At 38.5% G+C, this 25374-nt stretch overlaps 2 protein-coding genes across 4 annotated transcripts; one reads left to right on the forward strand and one right to left on the reverse strand.

Moving 5' to 3' along the window:
* Positions 1 to 14: 14 nt before the first annotated feature.
* On the forward strand, positions 15 to 20282 carry gys1 (glycogen synthase 1 (muscle)). 2 transcript variants are annotated; one of them, XR_013279452.1, is made up of 17 exons: positions 15 to 184; positions 7721 to 7839; positions 7920 to 8101; positions 10973 to 11164; positions 11258 to 11443; positions 13757 to 13901; positions 15495 to 15612; positions 15726 to 15846; positions 15942 to 16048; positions 16193 to 16252; positions 16346 to 16538; positions 18093 to 18219; positions 18491 to 18586; positions 18669 to 18832; positions 18902 to 18982; positions 19070 to 19404; positions 19457 to 20282. XR_013279452.1 is itself a non-coding variant. In XM_077502546.1 (16 exons), exons 2-16 carry the CDS (start codon positions 7722 to 7724, stop codon positions 19313 to 19315), a joined length of 2136 nt encoding a protein of 711 aa, XP_077358672.1. In that variant the 5' UTR covers positions 15 to 184; position 7721; the 3' UTR covers positions 19316 to 20282. The 2 variants fall into 2 exon arrangements, 1 of the variants encoding a protein (XP_077358672.1); XM_077502546.1 differs by having other exon boundaries at positions 19070 to 20282.
* On the reverse strand, positions 20021 to 25098 carry aspdh (aspartate dehydrogenase domain containing). Of its 2 annotated transcripts, XM_077502567.1 has the most exons (9): positions 25052 to 25098; positions 24613 to 24690; positions 24439 to 24497; positions 24198 to 24342; positions 24001 to 24085; positions 22513 to 22662; positions 22115 to 22338; positions 21895 to 22034; positions 20021 to 20457 (listed from the first exon to the last, which is right to left on the reverse strand). In XM_077502567.1, exons 3-9 carry the CDS (start codon positions 24491 to 24493, stop codon positions 20420 to 20422), a joined length of 837 nt encoding a protein of 278 aa, XP_077358693.1. In that variant the 5' UTR covers positions 24494 to 24497; positions 24613 to 24690; positions 25052 to 25098; the 3' UTR covers positions 20021 to 20419. The 2 variants fall into 2 exon arrangements, with proteins under 2 accessions (XP_077358693.1, XP_077358685.1); XM_077502559.1 differs by lacking the exon at positions 25052 to 25098 and having other exon boundaries at positions 24613 to 24897.
* Positions 25099 to 25374: the final 276 nt, after the last annotated feature.

Below are 25374 nucleotides of genomic sequence, written 5' to 3' on the forward strand. Positions count from 1 at the left end.
TCCTGTCGTATCACAGGGTACGCACGCCCCCATCCTTGACGTGCGAGTTCACACGCACGTAGCCAATGTATGTGGATGACATTTAGCAAAAGCTACCGCCCCCTTTTCCCCACTGATTTCCCCCTTCGATTGACTGCGACAGCTGGCAATGTGTGGCCCGACCACTTGAAGTTCAAGCCGAAGGGTGAGTAAACGTCCACGTTCTCATTCGCAAATGAACGACAGTGAAATTACTTCCTCGTCCAAAGCTGGTGTGTGTCAAATGCGCGGTGTCCTTTGCGTGTTTCCGCAGCCGGGTTGCGATCGGCGAGAGTTGTCACGTTTGCTCCATCAAAGGCGCTTTTTATTCGTGCAGATTTGCGCGTCAATATTGACAAGACTGACGCTTAAGTTCTGTGCTTGTATTTATATAGTGGGCGTGCAAGCACAGCTATATTTTCATTGTTACCGCTTGTAGGCCTTATGTTCTCTGTAATGAAACTAGTGGACAACAAGTGGACAAGGGCATGACGGTGATGATGATAATGATGATGATGATGGTAGTGGTGGTTCACTTGAGCGTATCAGAAGGGGGTATCCTATGCACTCTTAAAAAAAAGAAGTAGATAAAATCGTATCATTTAAGTAGTACATTCACCCTGACAGCTAAACAACATACTAAGGCTGCAGCCTGCAAACAAATGATTATTTTGATAAATTAAGATATGGATTATTTTGTTGAGTAATCAAGGAATTTTAATTTACAAAAAAACAAACAAAAAAAACATTTAATTTCCACGCCTTTATTGAAGCAAATGCCTCAGGAATGTAATTTACCAAAAACATTTAATTTCCACGCCTTTTATTAAAAAAATAATAATAATCAATTAATCTGTCAATTATTTTGTTGATTAATTGATGAAACTGATTTAAAAACAATTTTTCATTTCCAAGCCTTTATTCAAAATTAACTAATTTGAAAAATTGATTTATTATGGTTTAATCATTGCACCTCTACAACGTACCAGCACAACTTTGACCTTAGAAAGGTTGCAATCAGTTCCTAGTTTGACTCAAACGTTGCCCATGCATTAGTGTCAATGAAATCCCAGTGCACCCCCATTTCTGTGTGAAGTGGTAGCATCATAGCGGTTAGTCTTCACATTTTAAATACCGTATACACCCCCCACCTCACATCCCCACTGTGACTCAAAAAGAGACTGACAACATCTATTTAAAGGTAAGTTTGTAAGAGATCATGTTCAACAACTGGACTACATCAAGCCTATTTGCTCATGTGTCCTCTTTGTTTTCGTCAGTGCTATCAGCCCAGCACAACTCCATGGCGGGCTGATTTCAGCTCCAAAGTTAAGCACCCATTTGTTTATTGCAAACATGTCCCAACTTCACATTAAGAGTATTTCACATTCGGCATGTCACTAAAAGTAGATCAAGTTTATACTTGATCGGGCCTTTTGTGGGCTTTCTTCCACATCTGCATCTCTCTTTTTTTTTTTTTATTCTCATTTTCACTGTTTGTTCCCCAGGTTGCACCATTTGTGCAAGCAGGAACTGAACGCAAAGCCGTGTTCTGAGTGCCAGGAGTTCACGCCCCCCCAAGTGAGCTTTCTTCATGATAAGAAAACAAAAATAATGCTTTATATTTAGAGTGGAGAACCAGATACCCATGTATAGCTTTTTCTATGTCATTCAAAAGAACCCTAGAAGCACTATTGGGGGGGGTTGGAGCATGTGTTTGCACTATTGCACTATATACAATCTGTCTGAGATGGTCAAAGGGCTTCTTCTGGCTGCCTTCCCAAATAGCTCTATAAAAGACTCTCTCACGCTCAAACATGCACACTCAGACACAATGGTGGCCCTAAATTGCGCAATGAGCTCTATGGGGAAAACAGACTGTGGCTGAGCTTTTACCTTTACTTGGCTACGCACTGACTGGCTGTCCGCGTAGAGCACCGTGCGATGATCGTCTTAGGCCACCGTTACATTTGTTGTTTCAGCAATGATATGGTGATGGAATGAACTACAAGAGGGATGTGCAATTTAAACGATGGGGGCAAAGGGCAAAGATTCATGAGTGTTCATTAAATATGACCTCTTGAAAAGGCCAAAAAAGTCCCAAAATAAATTTAGAATGGAGGACTTCCTGTTAAGTTTAATATATGGCTACAGAAGACTTTTTGGTAGGTCTTAGTGTTTCAAGCCATTTGTTGAAAATTGCACAAGAAATCGCAAAAATATTGATGTTCATCCCATTTCCAATGTGTGTGTAAAAGTTTCATGAGTTTTCGACCATGTTGAGTTTCCGCTATGGGTACCAAAGTCTTTTTTTTTTTTCTCCGTCTTTGGGTGCCACGTGCAGTGTAGCACCCCATTTTCACAACCTTAAGTCAAATGTAGCGGGACAGGGCTCCATTAAAGCTCTGTAGGGGGCGCTACGGATCTATTATTTTTTTGTACTTGTGTATGGCAACTTTAAAATATCCTAATTTTCAACAATAGGGACCTTGCAGCGGTTGCTGCTTGGGCCCAAAAAAGGACAAAATGTGTGCATAGGTGTGTTGTTTTTTGTTTTTTTAAATCAAACCCTTGTACAAAAAGAGTATCTTCATCATATATTTTAATGCTCAAATACATTAAAAGATTCACACCTCAAATACAAAGGTTTTGAAGCAAACAAACAAGTAGCCATGGTTTACTTTTGAGATGGATGTTGTAGTGGCAACTTCAGTTGAACTGTTTCGTAGTTGCTGGTGTCTTTAAGCAAACTAGGAAGACAAGTTTTTGTTTACATTCAGCGAGCATATCTAATTTGCTTTCGAATTAACCTGCAAGACACGATTTTCTTGACCAAAAATATAGTTATGGCTTCTTGCCAGACTTGTACTCTTCTTCATTGGTGGAGACGTACAGTTTTGGGCTTTGAAGTGTTCTTAAGAAATGTCTGCCATCTAGTGGTGAAACACTGTTGTTACTATGTAAAATTCCTGCGCTACTGTAAATATTTTGCTTTTGAAAATGAAACAAGGGCCACTCCGAGTGCTCCTGAACTAGAATATGAATCCTGCCGGTAAAATGATCTGTTCGCAGTACCACTGCTTCTTCCTGGTTTGACTGGTGGTGCCATTGTGATTGTGGATGGTGGATTGTACCATTTAATTGTTCTTGTACGTTAGCCCACACGACACCCTTCAAAAAGGTTTTATGGCAATCTCTTTTGTATATGTTGTGGTATTCAGCAACTGTGAATGGTTGTTTGTCTATATATGTGCCCTGTGATTGGCTGGCAACCTTTCCAGGGGGTACTCGGCCTCTCGGCCAATGTCAGCTGGGATAGGCTCCGCCTCCAGCTCAGGTTCAGAATATTATAAGTGTGTATATCAGCGAATGTTTGTTTGTGACTACGGTGCTCATGTAGACAGAATTAAGATTCCATATCTTTGGAATGAGACTGAGTGATAAGATAAATGGCTTTGAATGCAATCCACTGGACACATGATGTCCTGCCCATGCTGCCAATCATTCACCAACTGGAGGATTCCAATTCTTTGTCACAAGCACTGACTGAAGATCGTTTCTGTCAGTTGAGGTAAACGCTCAAGGGCAATGACAGCTTTTGTTCCAGGTGTCATTATCTCTTGACAAATATTTCCTCTCTCACATGCAAACTTGGTGTGTCATCAATTAGCACAGATGGACTTTCAAAAGCGCCTTGGTCAATCTTGATTTGAGCAATCCATATTCTCTCGCTAGGCCAAGATCATGCAAGAAGATTCTGCTGGCAGTTATTGGCTGACAGCCTGAGATTGAGTGTTTCCTGTGCAACATGGAGTTAATAGAGTTTGTCAAAAAAAAATAAAAAATAAGTGTAGAAGAACCAAGCAGAGGTGACAAAATTCCTCACATGCTGTACTTCAGTAGAAGTACAGATACTTGTCTGTAAAAACAAAACAAAAAAAGACTGATAAGTGGAGACATACTGACTCACCTTAAGACATTTTTCTTCGTTATTAATCAAATGAAAATCACCACTGTCTTCATTCACATCTTTAAAACCATGAAAAAAAGTAATGTTTTGTCAAAGTGGGGAAAAAACTGAAACAAGCTTCTTTTGATAATGTAAGGAGTAGAAAGTACAATTATCTATGTAAAATGTAAAGAATACTAGTTAAAATGTCATCAGAAAAATGAATACTCCACAAACACTATAATACACATGAATAATATTGAATATTGTAATATATTTATAATAATAGTAAATACTGTACTGTAATGAAATGTACTTCATTACTTCCCACAACACCATGTGAGTGTGAATAGACTGTATTGTTCTGAGCAATTTTGACAAATCAAGTCAAGTTTTTCGTAAATGTAAGAAAATACTTTTAAATTCCAGTAAACGATACATTTCAAGAAATATAAGATACAAAAAAAGCATTTAGTCCTTTTAAGTAAAATTCTTTTTTCACTTTAAATGTGTATTCAAGGATCTTCTCAAAAAGTAGAAGCCAAACATCCCGTTTGTCACTTTTTTAAAAATGCGCATGTGGCAGACCATCCTACCTTCTCCTGCTTGTCCACGGGGGTGGGCCGTGAGAGAAAGGGGGGGGGAGTTGCGCCGAATGTGCGAGTTTATCTTCATCATCATCTCCATCAGTCTCTGCAGCCGGCCTCACTTCATAGATGTCCTCTTGCGGCTTTCAGCCATTTTCAAAGTATGCGGTGTGGATGAATGGCTGAATCCAAAGCTTAGCGGCTACATGCTGCTACAAATACTCGAAGTGCGCATGCGCAGCTAGGGACGAGCACGCGATTGACGGGATCGAGAACCAATCGTTAAGATGATGGAAGACGCAGCGACAAAAGATCCTTGAATACACCTTTTAAGTGAAATTTTATTTTCACTAGAGCTGTCAAACAGTTCAATTTTTTAATCAGATTAATCACATCTTAGAATTTTGATTAATCATGATTAATCACTGACTTAAAAAGGCTTTTTTTTCCCCCAACATATTTTGCCCGATAAATTTGAAGCGCACCTGTTATGTATGAATTTTTTCGACATTTAATGTTATGAGGATGTCTTCAAAAATTTATATCCACTGCACACGCTCATCCTGCTTTTTCTAATCAATTAATTACTTGCATAATTTAAAATGGGAATAAATGACCTACGGCATATGTACACGTTTATTAAATGCTTTACTTTAATGCATGTAGTTATGTTTATTGCTCAAACTCCAACAGCTACCTTTAACGTAACTATCCGCTGTCGGCTAAAAAGGATCATCTGCAGTCAAAATTAATAGTGTGATTAATCTGTGGTAATACAATGATTAATGCGATAATTTTTTTGTGATTAATTAATTAGTTAACGCTTTAACTTTGACAGCATTAATTTTCACATAAAGTTATTGGAAAAAAGACGTATTAAACTGATCGATTTATAGATTCATGAATCAATAGTGGGATATAACAATTGCTTTTAAGATCCTTTTTCCATTTTATTTTTTTCAACAAACACATGCAATAAATTTAATTCTGCATTACCAAAAAAAAAAAAAAATAGGGATTTTTTATTTTTTATTTTTTTCCAGACTGATACCAGTACGAATACTTGGCTCTTGATTAGTCACTCATATCGATACCAAGTAACGATACCCCAAGTACTTTTGATATATAAAATCTCCCCCAAAAAGAAGAAAAGACCTATATATGTCAATATAGCATTTTCCTTAAAATTGAATGAAATTGACGTCAATATGTTATTATTTCTTATTTGTAATTTCTAGTTACCAATCTTAAATGGCAACGAGGGGTGCACCGATCACAATTGTCCGGCCGATCACTGATCCCCAATCTTTTAAAAAGTATGACCTGCCAATTCCGATTTTTGCCGATACCAATTTTTTCCATTACAAGCAGCATATACCTTCACTGTTCCAATCTTGTTTTATTGGAAAACATTGAACAATTTCAGTGAAAAAATACAAATGGGTTGTTTTAACTGCACATGAACTAGTTCTCTCAAATAAAAATGAAAATCCTATTAGTCATCTCGGCAGAAGAGGACAGTGGCTGACTTTTTCAGACCTCTGAGGAGCAAGATGAGATTGGTTTATTTTTAAGGGTTCAACCAATCATGATCTTCCAAAATTAAGAAAACCAGGGCTGATAAATCGGCCGGCCGATCGATCGGTGCACCCCTAATGGCAACAAGTGGTATTGGCAACCTTCGCAAATACTGATACCTTAAAGCAGCTATATGGAAGATTTAAAATTTCAAATCTCTACTGCCACCTGTGGCCGAAAACAAACTGCACGCTCGTACACGCTGCGCGCACTCGTACGTGCACGACCTCAATACTGAAGACTGGGCTCTTCATATCCAATTAATTAAACTATGTTTTCACAGGTAAGAAGTTTTATAACGTTATACAAAGCTGGCCACTTCACGGGATGAGACTCTCGATCCCCACTAAACAATTGATGTCCACGGGACGTGCAGATCATATTGCTTTAGTCGGTCGAAGTCCAGTCCTGTGCTGTACTCCAAAACGATGTGCAAATTACGTCAATTAATTGGACCTCATTCCGATGTTAATATGCAGTTACATATTGTAGTCACCCCGCTCGACGGACGTCAACCTGATTCTAGTCATTATTAGTGTATGTCGCCCCCAGGCTAGCGTCATTGTGCATGAGCCGAAACATGGGCTGTCATTTATGGAAATTGACGATTGTGAAAAACATATAGACCCATTCACTACTTCGTGTGATACGGCCGTGAATGTTATTGCCATTCAGTAGTACCGTTCACATTCCGTTAGCATAATGTAGCTACAATAGGCTGTTTTCACGGAGGAAAATAAGGCAACATTTAGTCTGATTGAAACGCTGCGGAATGGAACGTCTGTTCTTCATAAAGTCATTCTGTTCTATTACATTCAACTTTGCCGCCCCTTTCACGCTAAATGTTGCCGTCCACCTCACTTTCACCCCAATAGTTACGACCGAGAAGTGATCGATCTTGAGGTTACTGATATTTGAAAACAACACATTTTTTTCTCAATGTCAAGATACTCGCTTCTTACCTTTTGGAGTAGAAAGAAAGCCAGCTGTGAATCACTTTTCTAATCCAAGTCCGATCTCAACTCTCTCCACCGCTGAAATGTCAAACCAATGTTCACTCTCGTTCTCGGCGCCGGTCACTATCAAGTTTAGATGTATTTTTTTTTTCGTGGCACTTGACATTGTTTTAATTTTTTTTTTTAAGCAGCCTTCCGCGGAGTAACAGCGGGTGTCTGGGGCAGCGAAAATCTGTACTCGTTCCGTCTTCGCGCGACAGGAAACAACTGACGAGAACGTGCATGACGTCACATCCCGCAGACAGAGGGCGGGAAATTCGAAGGATTCGGACCGGACGCTTCCTAAATAATATTGGCCAGAGGCTTGTAGGAGTACCCATTGTGAACAGCGAAGATGTTGATCTACTAATTAGAATATGTTTCAGTCATAAATGGTCAAATAAAAAGGCTATTGTTAAGATATTTTTTGGGGAAATCCTACAAAGAGTAGCTTTAAAATAAGGCTGGTATCGGCACTAATAGTAATATCTAGTATCGCTCATCCCTATAAATGCTTATATGAAGCTGTTACAATTTGAAAATTGCCTTCTATTGCTCAGCCCTACTGAACATGGTGTTTTGTGTTTTCCCAGAATGCCGCTGGCTCGCAGCTTGTCTGTCACGTCCCTGCCTGGGCTGGAGGAATGGGACGAGGATTTTGATTTGGAGGACGCCGTCCTTTTTGAAATCGCCTGGGAGGTCGCCAATAAAGGTGATTTTGGTCGATTTGTCGGGAAACTCGCGCGCACAAGTCGGTTGACGTTACGTCCTTTTGGTGTGGCGTGCGTGCAGTCGGAGGCATCTACACAGTCATCCAGACCAAAGCGCGCCTGACGTCGGAGGAATGGGGGGAGAACTATTTCCTGGTGGGCCCTTACGTGGAGAGCAACGTGCGCACGCAGGTGGAGCTCATCGAGCCCACAAACCCGGTGCTCAAGAGGACCATTGACAAGATGAACTCCAGTGGGTGTAAGGTGAAGTATCACCACACATGCACGACAAACACACACACCCACACCCCCACACACACACACACATGCCAGAGTTAGAACTGAATGTCCCGCTGGAGAACAGGCCCACTCACTCACTGTCGTGGGAGTGCGCGCGGCCTTCGGTCTCAGATCAGACTTCCAAACTCCCGTGACATTTCCTTGCAAAGGTTAGAGGTTGTATGAAATTCCCTTCGCTCCAACACGCACGCACGACCATTCAACACAGGCTTTGTGCTTTGCAACTGTATGTGGTGGGTTAATTTTAAAGGGGTATTTTTAAATACGCCCGTGTAAGAACCACATGAGGGTTTAGATTGACTGCCAGGACAAAATAAGAGTCCAGCAGGGTGTTTCATTTTCAGTTCTATTCAGCTCTGTGTAAAAGTAATACATCGGCGTGTAAACAAACAAATTCCCTCACTCGTAATTACTGGCAAAGTACAATATGTAAGAAGTATGTAAAAACACTCTAGGATTTTGTCTCCACTTGTTTGAGCCGCACTAGTATTACAGTAACATGCGACTATAACAGAAAGAACTTTGAAGGATGTAAAAAAGGACCAAACTGTTTTCCATCAAACATTTTAGAGGGTGTGACGATCCTCTTCGAAGACCGAGGAAGAAGAAAGAAAGAAAAAAAAGACAGAGGAAGAAGAGCTTTAACATTGCAAGAGAGGGCGAGGTTTCCTTTGTGTGAAAGGCTTGAAACTTTAACTCATTCACTGCCATTTAGAGATGTTAACTTCTAAACCACTTTCATTACACTATTCCAGAATCCACTACAACTTCACAAAATTGTACAAAAAAAGGCGTAAACATGAGTCAGTACATTTAAATGTTTTAAATGTTACAAAAATGTTCAGAAATGTCAAGATTAGTCTAAAAATGTAAAAAAATAAATAAAAATCGTGATAAAATCGAGATTGTGAATTTTTAAAGAATCGTCATATGACATTTTTACCATATCGCCCACACCAAGTACATCATAAATCAGGTTGGTTTGTTTATTGAACATATAAACATAAACACATCACAAGAAACAAAAAAAAAAAGGAGAAAAAAATAATCAATAGTATCATAATTTACATGTTCAAAAAGAAGTAAAAAAAAACCAAACTTATCTACAGTACAATAGTGCAAACAAATCTGTGGCTTTATCACTTTAATTTTTCATGTTTCATAAAACAGTGATATATAAACAACCAGACTGTACTTCATAAACACTGACCCTATACAGACACAATATAAGTAAATAATGTATAATGTGTGTATATATATATAGCTTGCCCAACAAACAAAATTAAGCAGAGGATTTTTATTTATTTATTTATTTATTTTAACCCATCAAATTGAAGTCTTGCATTCTACTACATTGCGATGTCGACTTGGAATTTGAGTACTTGTTCAGCCTGAGTGTGTTGCTCCACTGTTTTAGAGCTATAAAAAAAAAATATAGATATATATATATTTGTTTTTACTCAGATTAATCATATATTGGAATTTTGATTAATCATTTAATTAAAAAGGCTTTTTATTAAAAAACTTTGCCCACCAAATTTGAAGACCACCATGTGTTAATTCTTTCTACATTTTAATGATATGAGGATATCTTCAACATTTTTTGATAAGACTTTTTCTAATCAGTTAATTACTTGCATAATTTAAAATGAAAAAAGACCCTCATATTTTGATATGAACAAATATTCTGAATGTCATATGCAGACATTTATTAAATGCTTTACTTTAATGCATGTAGTTATGTTTATTGCTCAAACACAACCTGTGCTACCTTTAACGTCACCATCTGCTGTCAAGCTAAAGGATCATCTGCGGTCAAAATGAATACTGTGATTAATCTGCGTTAATACATGATTAATGCAAAAAAAAAATTATTAATAGGTTATCACTTTGACTTTGACAGCATTAGTTCAAATATCTGTTGCCCTTAAAACCACACTTATCGATGCTAAGCATTAGCATGTCTATTGTGATTTGCATTGTTTGTTAGCATAATGCTAAGCAGATGCACAGCTATGCGGTTGTTTTAAATAAACAATCTGTAATTGTCTTTATTTTATGTTTAATTTGACCGTAAAATTCAACTGGGAGTGCCATTCACCAGCTTAGAACGTCTTTGTTGATTAACTCATTCGCTCCCAACCATTTTCACAGAAGCAATCCTGTTCGCTCCCGGCTGTTTTACTGGATTTTGACTGATTTTGCAAGGCCTACAGAATATTGTTCTATTGCTATAAAAACATGGAACGTATCAAAAGAAAGATTCAAGTCTCTTCTTACATCAGGAAAATAAATATATCTGTCTGTTTCCGTATTTTAGCAATTAGCATTAGAATATAGCTAAGTTTCATCCTTATTCACAAATCTATTTAGAATTGTGAGTAATTGAGCTTTTTTTCAAGATGGCTGTGGTTGATCTCCTTTGCTCTGCTGCCACCTGTTGGCCGTTTGTATAATAATACAATTTCTGCTACCATTCTTTGCAATTGAGAGGCTGCATCAAAGCCTTGTGTATGCTCTAGAATTAAAAAAAACAAAAACCGTATAGATATGTCTTTGGGACACTTAAAACATAAAAAAAACATACGTTTTTGGGAGCAAATGAGTTAATTGTTGAATATTTGCAGAACTGATGCTTATTGTGAAGTGAATTGAATTCACTGCCACCAGGTACATATTTGCAAGTCAAAGCAAAAAAATCATAAATGGTGGCTTGTATGGTGAAATACTCTTAAGTGGGACCACTTATATTAGTAATTTGAGTAACAAGCTAAGTCACCGTACATATGAAACTATGTCCCACTTACTTTTACTGACCACATTTACTTTTGGCAGGTCTATTTTGGTCGCTGGCTCATCGAGGGGAGCCCCTACGTGGTTCTCATTGATGTGGGCTTCACTGCTTGGTCTCTGGACACCTGGAAGAGCGAGCTGTGGGAGCTCTGTGACATCGGTGTTCCGTGGTTTGACCGCGAGGCCAACGATGCCGTGCTATTTGGCTTTCTGACGGCCTGGCTCCTAGGAGAGGTCAGAGAGTCCTACTAAGGTCCCCCCATTAAACATTTTACAAGTCTTCAAATGTAAACCTCGGTAACGTGTGTGCGTGTCCCTAATCTGCAGTATGCGGCCCAGTGTGACGAGACGCCTCACGTCGTGGCTCATTTCCACGAGTGGTTGGCCGGCCTGGGATTGGTGCTGTGTAGACAGAGGCAGTTGCCCATAGCAACCATCTTCACCACGCACGCCACGCTTCTGGGACGCTACCTGTGCGCCGGAAATGTCGACTTCTACAACAGACTGTCAGAGGTTTGTGTTTTGAGCGTGTTCACATTTGAAACAATGTTGACACAGAAGGGGATGAGAGATATGGTCAGCAGCGGTTCTCAAACTTCATTCTAAAAAAAAAATGTAAGCTGTAATAGTGAGGATTTATTCCTAAATAGTATATTTATTCTAAGCCATAAAATGTACATATTACACATAACACTATGCTGAACTACTGGAAAAAACAACTTAAATAATTTAATTAAAATGAATGACATGAAAAGTAAATAAAAATTGTACTTAAATGTTTGATAACAAACAGCTGTTCAAGATTAAAAAGCAAATAAATTGTACTGTACTTAAAAGTTTAATACAACTATAAAGTGTCTTTACAAATGTACTTTTTTTAACTTAAATAAAAAATACAAACTTCACTGTAAATGTACATTTTTTTAGAGATTCTTTTGCATACCATTAGAAAGAGCCCACACATCACTACATTGAAAGCAATGTTCCGCAACGTGAGCCGGTTTCACGTAAAGAAACATTTTGAAGGACCAACACAGAAACCAATCCAAGTTATTAATAATAAAAAAAAAAAATACAACTCACAGTCACCATTATGCTGAAAGTAGCTGTTGTAATTAGTGCGAGACGTGCACTTGTCTCTTCAACAATCCGGTTCTACAGTTGTGCCTTGAAAGTTTACATACCCTCGGGATATGTATACTTATTAGTACATCCGTAAATGTACAAAAGCTAAACGTTGCTTAATGACACAAAAATGCAACGAATCGTCACCAAAATTCAGATGTACATCTCTACTTGTGTCAAGTTCAACCTGTGAAAATATAAAAACAATTTAGGTATTTTGCTTACCATACTGTGTGCTCAGTTTAAATACTCCGAGGGTATGTAGACTTTCAAGCACAACTGTATATCTTGGGGTAATGGGAAACCAGTCTATCCTATAATTTACATTTGGTCACTGTCAGTGCAGAAAATCTCACTTCACAAAGATAGTGTTGGAAGTAGTAACAAGGTCATCAGGTTTGTGTTTTTTTTTTTTTTTTTTGCCTCATTTCAAAGCTTATTGACACATTACTGAGAGCAGGATACACAAATGAGAATCACTTGTGGCGCGATAAACCCACATGACTGCTAATATTGTTACTTAAATGCAACTTCCCCTTTCTTGGAAGTTGTAGGCTCTTCTTCTGTTGCATTAATTTGGACTTTTCCCCTTTCCTAAGATGCTATCCAAAGAATATTTTTTAAATTAGTTTTTGCTAGCATTTGGGCATCTTACTACCGCATCACATGACTGATATGAGTGGTTTGACAAGTTTACAAAGGTACAGGCTGTTGCGCCTGACTCTGAATTAGGGGTGGCCGATGTCATGGTAAAAATGTCATATCATGATTCTTTAAAAATAAAATCATGATCTAGATTTTATCACGATTCTTTTTTTTTTTTTTTTTTTTTAAGACTAATCTTCACATTTCTGAACATTTTTGTAAAATTTAACACATATTTAAAAGACATCTTAAGTCAACTACGCTTTCTGAACAAGTTTCAATTGAAATAGTGCAATGAATGTAAACATAAAAGGTAATGAACAGCTTCAGTTACTTTTTTCCACCGCTTGCTTGTTTTTCAAAAAAATCAAAGAAGTGCAATAAGAGACTGAAAGTTATTCAAGTGTAAAATAATGGGGTATATGCCACGGAAGAGGCGGGACTGTTTTTGCACATCAGTTTGTTTCCGGTTCGGTTTGCGACGTGTGGGCTGTGTCAAAAATACTTATGCTTCTGACTTTGTGCCCCTCGGTTGCGTGTTCGCAACCCGGACCAGAAACAAACTGATGTGCAAAATCACGTCCCGCCTCCTCCGTGGCATATACCCCATAGACCAAGGATAGATTCCAAATCATGTTACGTCAGACAATATATGCATTTATGTTCTGTTCACCAATCTATAAAGGTAATACATTATGATGACATCAATATGGGAATCCTTTTCAAATATGTAGGGGGGAAAAATGAAAAATGCATTTTGCAATGGACAGTATGTGTATGTGGGTATGAATGTGACAAAACCATTTATTTTACCTTCAATATTTCCTCCAAGCAAGATACAATTGACAATTGCATGTTGAGAACAACCACAACAGCCATTCACTTTCACACAAGGACAATTTGGAGATTTCAGGCAACCGGACATTGTTTGCTTTTTAAATGTGAATTGGTTATTGTGAAAACAATCTTTGACAGACTAGACAATTAAAAAAAAAAAAAAAAAAAAAAAGCATTCCGTCAGGGTGTCTTTCTTATGTGTGTGCGTCTGTATCTCAGTTCAACGTGGATAAGGAAGCAGGCGACAGACAGATCTACCACCGCTACTGTTTGGAGCGAGCGGCTGCCCACTGTGCACACGTCTTCACTACTGTGTCCCAGATCACAGCTATTGAGGCAGAAAACCTGCTCAAAAGGAAACCAGGTGTGTGAGATGTTTTAACGGTAGATTTGTTTTAGAGAACCACCAACCAGGAAAGTGAACTACATACAATTAACTTCAAGTTGTGTGAAATGAAATTGTGTCTGAAGGAGCTCACAGGACTGCTCTGCTTCTTTTTCTTGGTCACGCAGGCAGCTTGATGAGGAATATTTTGTACCTCTTTGGCAAGTGAAATGATTGTCATATGTGTGATTGTCACCTTTAAAAAAAACTGCTATTGAACACGGATGGAGCGGCAACATGAAAATAGAGGATGCAATATGTAAAATCTACAATATAGTGGAGGCACAAACCATAAGGAGCGAGGGTTCGCTCTGTTTTCAATGTAAGCAATTACAGTAATAGAAAAACAGCACCATCTATTGAATCACTGCCCCCCCACCACAGCTCTAATCATGCATTTAATTTAATTGGGAAGTAAGAGTCTTTAAACACCTAATAAGGACCACTCAGACGCAGTAATCTGAGGTCACCAACATGCGGTATATGAATATTAGTACAGTATGCACTATATGTGCTATGTATGTATTGGTTATGATGAGGCTAGTGATATTTAAGATCAGGTTTCCTGACAAAACAAAGCAAGTACTAGCCTTTTTTTCTCCCTCCCTTACATTGAATTGGAGCATTCTTACACTTCAAATGGGAGTCTTCTAATTTCCCTACAGTATTAAATTCAGCATTAATTCAGAGTTGCTGCACAGGTCTTTGATGTATTCATTTAAGGAGGACCAAAAATGCCAAAATAAATAAATAAAAGTCAAAATAAAAACTTATATAAAAATAGAATTAAAAAATTAAAATAAAATAAAAAGTATACACGGAAATAAAAACAATATATTTATATTAGGGGTGGGCGATATATGGTAAAAATGTCATATGATTCTTTAGAAATAAATTCACAATCTCGGTTTTATCACGATTCTTTTTTTTTTTTTTTTTTAAGACTAATCTTCACATTTCTGAACATTTTTGTAAAATTTAAAACGTATTTAAAATGTATATAAAAGAAAAAAAGACATCATAAGCCAACTAAGCTTTCTGAACAGGTTTCAATTGAAATAGTGCTTTTTTAATTTTTATTAAATAGTGCAATGAATGTAAACATAAATGGTAATAAACAGCCTCGGTTACTTTAGTTACAGTGCCAACGGTGTATGAACAGCACTTAACACCACAATAGAAATTGAAAATGTTTTTTCCTCAATAAACTATCGACAAAAACAGTTTAATGAGTGAGCAAAGTAAATGAAACACAGAATTGGAAAGTAGAAAACACTGTTTACGACTCCGCGTAGTTTATTGATTTACATTTAATTCTATTTATTTCCACATTTATTTTTATATTTGTATTTTTTAACCTCATTTTTTTTATTTTTGCATTTATTTTTACTTTTATTTATTTATGTGTTTATATTTTTGTTTTTATTTCCATTTATATTTATTTTTTTGATTTAATTTTTGAATTATATATATTTTTTTATTATTATTTAATTTTTTAATTTAGGCATTTTTGGGCATCCATATTCATTGTGTATATTGCCTTACATAATGTGTTCCTCACATCCCACGCAGACATCGTCACGCCCAATGGACTCAACGTAAAGAAGTTCTCAGCCGTGCATGAGTTTCAGAACCTCCACGCGCAGAGCAAGAATCGGATTCAGGAGTTTGTCAGGGGACACTTTTACGGGTCAGTCTATTTATTCTAATTCTGCTTCTGTCATTGTGAAAGCCTGTATCGACTGCATTGCGCTGCTGATTAAAGTCACGTGACTGGCGTTACTGTTTCGTCATGACCGTCAGGCACCTTGACTTCAACCTGGACAAGTGTTTGTTCCTCTTCATTGCTGGAAGATATGAATTCTCCAACAAAGGAGCTGACATCTTCTTGGAGTCTTTGGCCAGACTCAACTATCTGCTAAGAGTAAGCGTGTGTTTGGTGTATTGTACTGGCGGCATGCTAATTTATTCACCGCTCAATATGAAACAAATGCGCATATTTGACATTTTTTCTGGCAGGTCAATCACAGCGACGTGACCGTCATTGCATTTTTCATCATGCCGGCTCGGACAAACAATTTCAATGTGGAGACCTTAAAGGGTCAAGCGGTCAGGAAGCAACTGTGGTGAGGATGCAGTTTATTTAAATCTAGCTGTTACGATGATACGCTTTTGAAACAATGACCTAACATAAAGGGTAGTTTTCGCAGTACTGTACACACTATTTGTGGATGTACTTTTATGATAATTGCTTGTCTTTTCACTGACAGGGATACTGCTCAAACAGTGAAGGAGCGCTTCGGAAAAAAGCTTTATGACTCTCTGCTCGTGTAAGTTGACCTCTTTCACATCTTCCAGTCTTGTAACATAATATCCATGTTGTGTATGAGGACTTGGTAAGTTATATCATCCGTTTTTATTAGTGGACAGCTCCCAGATGTGTCAAAGATGCTGGACAAAGAAGACTTCACCATAATGAAGCGTGCCATCTTCGCCACTCAAAGACAGTGCCAACCTCCGGTCTGCACTCATAACATGCTGGAGGACAGCGGCGACCCCATTCTCAACTCGGTGCGCCGCATCGGCCTTTTCAACAGCTCTGCTGACCGTGTCAAGGTATGTTTAGTCGACATCAGACACAATAAAATAATGCACTGGTTGCTAATAGTGAGACCTAGCACATAGGTAAACATAATGAAATGTGCAGCCATTTTTGTGATGTAAATTACAGTCACCTACAGGACAGGGCTTGAACTGCTGCCAAACAAATTTTGATTTTACAATCAAAAAGGTGTGACTGATGTTTATCCTGGTTGGGCTGAATCTGTGCTTTAGTGAGTATATTCTAGCTGCGCTAATAATTACTGTGGTAGTTGTGTTGGTGTAATGATTTTTTACAATAATAGGTTGTAAGTACCTTCACTAGTCTAAACACGGCATTCTGATTAATATTGTGTTTGTGGCATATGAATAAAGCAGCAAAATCCACCAGTTTTTAAATCCATCTCTCATTTTAACACTTATTGTCAACTGAAAATAACATCAGTTGCTCAGGTAATGACTAATCACGGCTGACCTGTTTTCTGAGTTGTGTCGTGAGGTTTGGAAGCTGAGCCATGATTGGTTGTTACCTGAGCCGTGAGCAACTGTGATGTCATTTTGAGTCGACAAGTCACAAAAAGGCTGCCCCCTGAGGTGGATAGGTGGATTTTGCTGCTTAACTCATATTCCACAAACACAATATTTAGCAGAATACCTTGTTTGGACTATTGGGGCAGCAGAGAAAATATAAAGACAATTTTGGGGTTGACTTGACGTTTAACTCTCAAGTAGCTATTTGAAGTGTCTGATGCTGTAATACTTCACTGCTTGGGTTGGGTTCCATTCTAATTCCGTGATAGCATGAATGTGAGTGAGGGAAAAAGATGTTTCTTTACGTGCACTGTGATTGACTGGTGACTAGTCAAGGGTGTAGCCTGCTTTTTACCTGAAGTCAACTGGGAAGTGTACGAGTGAACCTCAAGTTAAGCAAGTTTGACGTTAAAGGTGGATTCAATGATGTTCTTGAAAAGTGAAAACCAAACATCTGTTTGTCACGTTTAAAAAACTGCGCATGCGGAAGACCATCCTACCAGCTCTCCTGCTCGGCCGGGTAAAACGCCTCTGAAATGTCGCTAACGTCCGAGCTCATCTTCTTCATCATCATCTTCATCAGTCTCTTCTTTCTCTCTCTTCTTTTGTGTCTTTTATTCAATTCTCTGACATTTTTTGCAATTTCATGGACATTTTATGCTATTTTTCTGCTTTTCCTGCTCATTTTTGAACATTTTTAGGTATTTTTAGAAACGTCAACAACCTTTTGTCTTTAAAATTTAGACTCTGAAATTTAAAAAAAATATATAATTATTATTTCTTATTTAATCAATCAATTTAATGGATATTTTATCTAAAATATAAAAATAAATAGGTAAAAAAATATTTATTTCTACTGCAGCTGGGCTCAATCAAACTCATTTGAATTAATTACAGAGAACTCTAACACACTGTGGAAACACGATTCTAAAACTTTCACAACCAAGAACTCCCTTTACCCAGAACTCAAAGTTCCTGGGTTTGTTGGTGGGAAAACAGTTATCGTCATTAAGATTTTACCTATTTGTTTCTATGCAGATTATATTCCATCCTGAGTTCCTATCATCCACTTCTCCCCTGCTTCCGATGGATTACGAGGAGTTTGTAAGAGGTTGCCACCTGGGTGTCTTCCCCTCGTACTATGAACCTTGGGGCTACACACCAGGTTTGACCCATGCGTGCTGACAAGATGCTGATATTTTAAATGAAACCGTCAAGTTCTAGTGATGGACAAACGAAGCTTCATGAAACACTTGTGATAGTTTTTGACTCCACTAGATGGCACTCTTGATTTATGGAAATGTTATTAATTTCCATTGCACTAGCCTTCATCTTTAAACCAAGAGCCCATTCAAGGAATCAAAGAATATTGCAAGTGTTTCATGAAGCTTCATTTTCCCATCATTACCGTCAACTACAGTACATGTCATTTTTAGCCGAGTGCACGGTCATGGGAATTCCATCCATCTCAACAAACCTGTCAGGCTTTGGTTGTTTCATGGAGGAACACATAGCAGATCCCTCAGCGTATGGTGGGTTTCTTCTTTGGATTTTAGCATCGGAATGATTGAAACCTGTGTGAGGTGTGCCCTCTTACGCCGTCTACATTTGCAGGGATTTACATTCTGGACCGGCGGTTTCGAGGGGTGGACGAGTCGTGTAACCAGCTCACTTCCTTCCTGTTCCAGTTTTGCAAACAGAGCCGGCGCCAGAGGATCATCCAGAGGAACCGCACGGAGCGTCTAAGTGACCTCCTGGACTGGAGATACCTCGGCAGGGTACGGGTTCAGCTTGATTTGTTCTGATCATGTGATTATTTTGAAAGCAACCCTGTATTTCTCTATCAGTATTATGTAGCTGCACGACACATGGCCCTGGCGAAAGCTTTCCCTGACACCTTCCTGTACGAACCTCATGATCCCACCTCAGTAAGTTGACTTGATTAAATCTTCATTTTATTTTAGAAGGCAATTCCTTCCTATATCCTGTGATGAACCTCTCCTGTTTCCCATCAGACGTCAGGCTTCCGCTACCCCCGTCCCGCCTCCGTGCCGCCATCTCCTTCCCTCTCCCGCCACTCCTCCCCCCACCACAGCGACGTCGAGGACAATGACGAAGACGAACGCTACGACGAAGATCTGGAGGCAGAAAAGGACAGAGTGAACATTCGCCAGCCCTTCACGTTGCCGTTCAAAAACAAGATTTCCGCCGTCTACAGGGCCAACGGCGACGGCAACGGGGTCGCGAGCGAGAAAAACTGACGCGCAGAAACAAGACAACATGCTAAATGTCACTTGGGAGATTTTGGATGACTACTAATCAATACGTATTTCGAGAACTTATTATATGAATATATATATACATATATATATATATATATATATATATATATATATATATATATATATATATATATATATATATATATATATATATAATTTAACACAGGATTGATGTGAATCTATGTCTTCCCAGCCAGTCAACCAGCAGCGCTACAAGTGGTTTGTTTTGAAAGATTTGCAGCACACACACAATGAAAAAGTCACAAATGCTGTATTTTACTAACACTGGACTAAGTTAAAATAACTTTAATGATTCTTTAGGTTTGTTTTTTTTTTTTTTAATAGAGCAGAAAAAAAGAAAATAATCCTCCTTTTTACTGTCTTGTCATCTTTCTACTTGAAGGCAGTACTCTCTTTTTTCCGAATTGGAAAACAGACTCAACATGGTTTGCTGTGAGTAGCCAGTAAGAACTTCAAGTGTCCCGATTTACACTGTTTCACACTCAATTGTAGCACTTTTTCTGTCTTTCAAATGTCTTGTTTCCTAAAAAAAAAACAAATGTTGAAAAACACTCGTACACTAAACAATAGCAGCACCAAAAAACTCTTCGGCCTTTTTTTTTTTGTGTTTGAATTTGACTTCCAAGCCTTATAAAGTTTTTTGCTATGATTACTGTGAACCACCTCACTCTCCCGCTTCTCTGCTTGTGTATTGACGAGTATTTATTATTGAGGAGGGGAAGTATCATGAGACAGCTGGATTTAAAAAAAATGTGAACGTTTCTTAGTGATTGCAACTGTGTTTGCATGTGTGAGATGAGCCTAAAATAGGAAATGGGAGAAGGAAAGGCATTTTGCAAGATGTATGTATACTCCCTGTGAGAGTTTTATCATTTCTTCCAATCTTGCACCATATGAACTTATAATAAAGATTCAATATAAAGGACCTGTCAAAGGTTTATGAACAATAACTGTCCCTTCTTCTTTGTTTGCATGTGTTTTATTGAGCCACAAAGGCCCTTTGTAGCAAACAAGAAAACATAACTTCCGATTGCAGGATGTCTTCCATTGGCATTAGAAGGTTCAGCACAAATAAACTCGGCCCCCGTGACCTTTGCAGACTGAAAAGAATAAATGAAAAAAGTAGTTAGTAGTTAGTTTTTAAATCATCACTTTATAAGCATGGCTGTGTAAATAATTTCAAATCAGTGGTTCTCCCTATCCAAAAATAGAATGTGATCGCCCTCAAAGGAATGTCCATCCTTTTTGACATGCAAGTGAACTACTGACTCTGGACTTGAAGAATTTGCACCCCGATGTTGCACCCTGCACTTGAGTAAAGACTGTTTGGTCTCGCCTATATAGCGCTTATTACACTCCTTCACTGTACGTTGCACCGCATAACCAAATTTGCAGAGTTTGCTTGTCTGGATTGTTGTCCTTGGTGCGAAATAGCATTTGTCAGATGGTGTTAGTGCATTTGAAATGCATCAGTATGTTAGATATGGAGAAAATTGTTCAGTTTCTTAAAGCAAATAAGGTGCCATCACATTCCGTTTCATATTTCTATCGTCAGGCTTACTTGTCGTGACAAAGATTGTCTATTTCCACAAAAAGAGTAGCCCTAACGAGCACTTTTGCGACCAGGTGAGTGACGACAGTCATTCACCAGGCAACAACAACAAAACACCTTTTGCCTTTGTAAGTACATAGTTGCTCTTTCGATGAATCTTTTGTTTATTATTTATGATGGGGATGTCTAAACGTTTTTGGCTGAGCGCCACAGTCAGAAAAATGGATGGATACAAGAGCCATTTTAAAATTATTAACTCAAATCAATCAAGCAAGCAATTATATATTGTTTATATGTTCTAGTTAATTTGATTAACTGCTACTAGGTGTATGAATTGTCTAGTACCTGGCGATTTGATCCGTACCACAATTTATGGGTCACGATTCGATACCGATTAATCCTGATACTATGTCACAGTATCAATTATTGAGAATTTTTTTTTTTTTTTTTTACTCAAATTTAGAAAATACAAATCAGTAAACGTGTACATGTACACTGTAAGATTTGTATGAACATATATTTATTTATCTGACACTTTGGGCTTATAACTGTGAGTCACTGTATTTAACAAACAGGTTGCAATCTGTTTCATATTTCAACAGCATTGAAATAAAATCTTAAGTCTTAATGGTCCATTAATAATAAAATTCTTCCACGCTTAAAGTGCCCTAAGTAAGACGTTGTGTTGAATATTTCCAACAAAAATTCATGTTTAAATATCGATTCGGCTGCATATTGAATTGATAAGAGAACTGCGCGCTGTAATATTGCGATATATTGCCAAATCTTTTTTTTTTTTTTTTTTTAACACCCATAACTGTGTCAACACTGATCAGCTGCGATCAAAAATGTTGCCTTTAATAAAAGTAGAGTTTGTATGTTACAATGTGAAAATGTTGGTGGAATTTCTAAGTGTATGTTGGTGACAACCAACTGCCATTATTTGTTCAAAAACGAAAGTTTGCAATGAAACTTGCCAACTTACCAAGTAAGCTATTCCAGAACGAGTTGTATGTTGCACTACCGGTTACGGCGCCGAGTCGAGCTGGATTCCTCCTCACTGTGTGCACTGAGAAACCATCAGGCCCTGTCGCCTGCACCTCCACCACGTGATAGTCACTCAACCTGGGCCGAGAACAATTGTGCTTACGTGAAATGGTTTTGTGAGTCTGCTTTCCCATCAAAACGATGTGAGGGAGACTCACGCCGTGTCAGACACGATTTCCCCCTGAACGCCATGAAAGCCGAGCTTCCCCGCAGCCACTGCCGCCGCCGCCATGGTGTTGACATTGTTGGGAGCGAGGGGGCACAGCTCGGCCACTGAGCCCCGGAATAAAACCCGTTTGCCTTCCCCCTCTTTCCACTCAGAGAGGACATCTCCTGTCAGCCGAAAGCAGGATGGATGCTTGGACATTCTTATGAATAATCCCTGCAGACAATCAAAGAAATAATCATGAAGCTCATTCAGCTTCAAACTGCTACATTGTCACTCTCACATCCAAAATCACATGACACTAATCCAGGGGTTCTCAAATTGGGGTCTTGCTCCCATGCAAGAAGTCCCAGGACCTCAAAAGTCTTATTTAGTCTGGCCTAGTTTTACCTGCAAGGCCCCGCTATCATTCAACCTCTGGATGTCTTGACCTCCCCATAACGCACCACTGGGGATGTAAAGCGTTTTTCCATTCAGCTGCGCCGCCTGACGAAGTTTCACATTCAGGTCATGATCAGCAAGGGCGGAAGGGGAGCCCACCTGCAGGAAGGGGGATCACACAGCTATCACGAGGAGTGTCACGATATATCGATATCGCGATAAATCGTGATACTCTGTCTCCTGATAGATTAGCGATACGCCTATGCAAGTATCACGATATTTGTAGTTAATATATAGCCACTATAACGGCTCCATTTTTCATTACTTATTATTTGGCGGGCCACTAGGGGGAGCGCGGGGAAATGTACGTAAGTCTTCGGGTGAAGAAGACTCATGAGGTTACTTTTACTTGTGTAAGACATTTATCTGTCCAGCAACTGACTCAGTTTTGCATACGTTTCTATGAAACATGTGTATTATATCTTCAATTTTAACATTTTAAAACATATTTTATGTTTCGACTTTTTGAAGCACACAATTTCTGACTAATATTAAAGGGATTCTTGACTCATTGAGCCATTTTTGTCTATAATTAACCTGGTAACTTCATTATTTTTCATGTACAATTAATACCTTTAAAAAGTATTTTTTCTACTTGCTGTCGACTGATGATGACATCATCTGTGTTGAGGAAGTAAGTAATGACCAATCATGGTTCAGTTTACTGACCAAACCCAGAAAACAGGTGAACCATGATTGGTCATTAGCTACTTCCTCAGCACAGGTGATGTCATCATCAGTTGACAGCAAGTAGAAAAATTACTTTTTAAAGGTATTAATCGTACATTAAAAATAATGAAGTTACCACATTAATTATAGACAAAATATTACATTTTTACTGCTGAAAGTGGCTCAATGAGTCAAGTATCCCTTTAATATTGATTTAATTAGATTTAATAATTAACTTATTTTATGTATTTATTTACTTTTGCAATGTTACACAAAAAAATTGTGTCACAGTTCATAAAATGAAACAATTGACTATGTAACTGACTGACATGTTACATGACAATACGTTTAAGAAAGACACTAATTTGTTCACAGAAAGTGGTCTTTGTGAGAAGACATCTGTATTTGTTAAAAAAAAAAAATACACTAAAGTACTCACCGTGAAGTAGACACCAGTTCTAATAATGTGTTTCAGTGATGGTACAAAAAGAAACTATTTTATCATTGAAAAAAAAAAGAAGTTTATGTCTTGAGTAGTTTTATCGTAGATCGATCATCGCGGTATCGTCATATCGTGAGATAATCACTATCGTGAGCCTTGTATCACATATCGTATCGTGAGGTACCCAGTTTCCCATGAATACGCTTCCCTTACAGAACAGATCAGTGTCTTCTTGTTCTTACAGTAGAATTACTTTTTACTACTGTACAGTGTATTATACAATACATAAATATTTTCTATGCTCTTATTAAAAGGAAACATCTCACCATAAAATGCGAGTGAGACAGGAAGTGGACCCCAAATTCTTTCACCACCTGAGGATGGCACACCTCCACAATGACATCACATTGCCTGAAGAACATTTGAAACAAAGTTAGATGTTGCAAAGCATTTGATGCACAATGTTGGACACTGATAACAATATTTTTTATTATCATTAATTTCTACTATCATATGTTGGCACCTGTCTGCGAAGAAAGACAGATTACTCAATACAAGCTCATCTGGGACTAAACCTTTCAGCTTTTCAGGATTTCGGTTCCAAACAAAAGCCAAAGTTAAGCCAACAGGGGCGCCATCTTTGATGATTCTCTCCACCAAGTACTGTCCTGCAGAGCAAAACAAATGGAAGATGATAGTAGCTCAGATGTGAGGACATTCATGCACGTGTATGGCTGAGTGTTCACGTGTGAAGCATTCCACACCTAGATGTCCGAATCCTACAATTCCAATACACAGGGGAGACGACTTTGTTGCCATTTTCCTAGTGGATGTAAACAAGCTCATAAACGTTCAGAACACGCAACTGCATACATAGCCTACGTGTAAGTTTAACTTCATATCAGCGCTCTGTCAATCAGTGTTATTACTCCACTCACCGATAATCGCACACCTTTCCTGGGTCTCCCAATCTGAATGAAGCACATAATGGGAGAGCGCATAGTACAAAGTTTGACCTGCAGAGGCCAAAGTTAATCATTGTTAGACTAGTTCTTTAGCCATTGGATTGGAATTATCACTAAACTGATTCACTTTCTAAAATGTGACATTTATTTTTGTTTCTTTTTCATATTTTCAAACAGTCTGACTCAGTCTCCATGCGCTTGCGTGTTATTCGTTTGCCCTGTGTTAGACTGGCAACCAGTCAAGGGTGTACATCTGTCCCCAAACGATCAGCGGCAGGAACTTAATTGACAGATTGATTCATTTATTTAACACTATAAGCAATCCATTTGTGTAGGTAACGATATGTGTATTATCATTGTTTTAAAGACATGTAAAAAAACAAAAAAAACAAAAACGGGGGGTGAAACGTACACACTGTCACGCCGCCACGCTGGTCATGCTTTTATTTTTGCACTCATGGTTCCGGTTTATTTTGAAGTCATTAACCACCCTCTCACCTCAGGTCACTTGCCCTTCCTCCTGCACAGTAATCACCGGTCCACGCCCATGATTGTTTCCACCTGCCACCAATCACCCCACCTATAAAAGCCATCAGCCACCACCTGCAGTTGCCGAAGTGTCACAACCCGTGCATGGAAGCGTCCTCACAGCCCTTGAACCCCTTGCCTTGCCTTGCCTTGCCTTGCCTTGCCTTGCCTTGCCTTGCCTTGCCTTGCCTTGCCTTGCCTTGCCTT

Source organism: Festucalex cinctus, chromosome 1 (assembly GCF_051991245.1).
Source record: "Festucalex cinctus isolate MCC-2025b chromosome 1, RoL_Fcin_1.0, whole genome shotgun sequence".
Taxonomy (NCBI): Eukaryota; Metazoa; Chordata; class Actinopteri; order Syngnathiformes; family Syngnathidae; genus Festucalex; species Festucalex cinctus.

Coding starts and splice junctions, on each gene's coding strand:
- gys1 (XM_077502546.1), top strand. CDS start 7,722: ATGCCGCTGGCTCGCAGCTTGTCTGTCACGTCCCTGCCTGGGCTGGAG. Junction 8,102..10,972: donor TGAACTCCAGTGGGTGTAAG/GTGAAGTATCAC, acceptor TACTTTTGGCAG/GTCTATTTTGGTCGCTGGCT. Junction 18,833..18,901: donor ACTGGAGATACCTCGGCAGG/GTACGGGTTCAG, acceptor TTTCTCTATCAG/TATTATGTAGCTGCACGACA.
- aspdh (XM_077502559.1), bottom strand. CDS start 24,713: ATGATTAACTTTGGCCTCTGCAGGTCAAACTTTGTACTATGCGCTCTC. Junction 22,339..22,512: donor ATGATAGCGGGGCCTTGCAG/GTAAAACTAGGC, acceptor GATTGTCTGCAG/GGATTATTCATAAGAATGTC. Junction 20,458..21,894: donor GTTCTGGAATAGCTTACTTG/GTAAGTTGGCAA, acceptor TATTCTTTTCAG/TCTGCAAAGGTCACGGGGGC.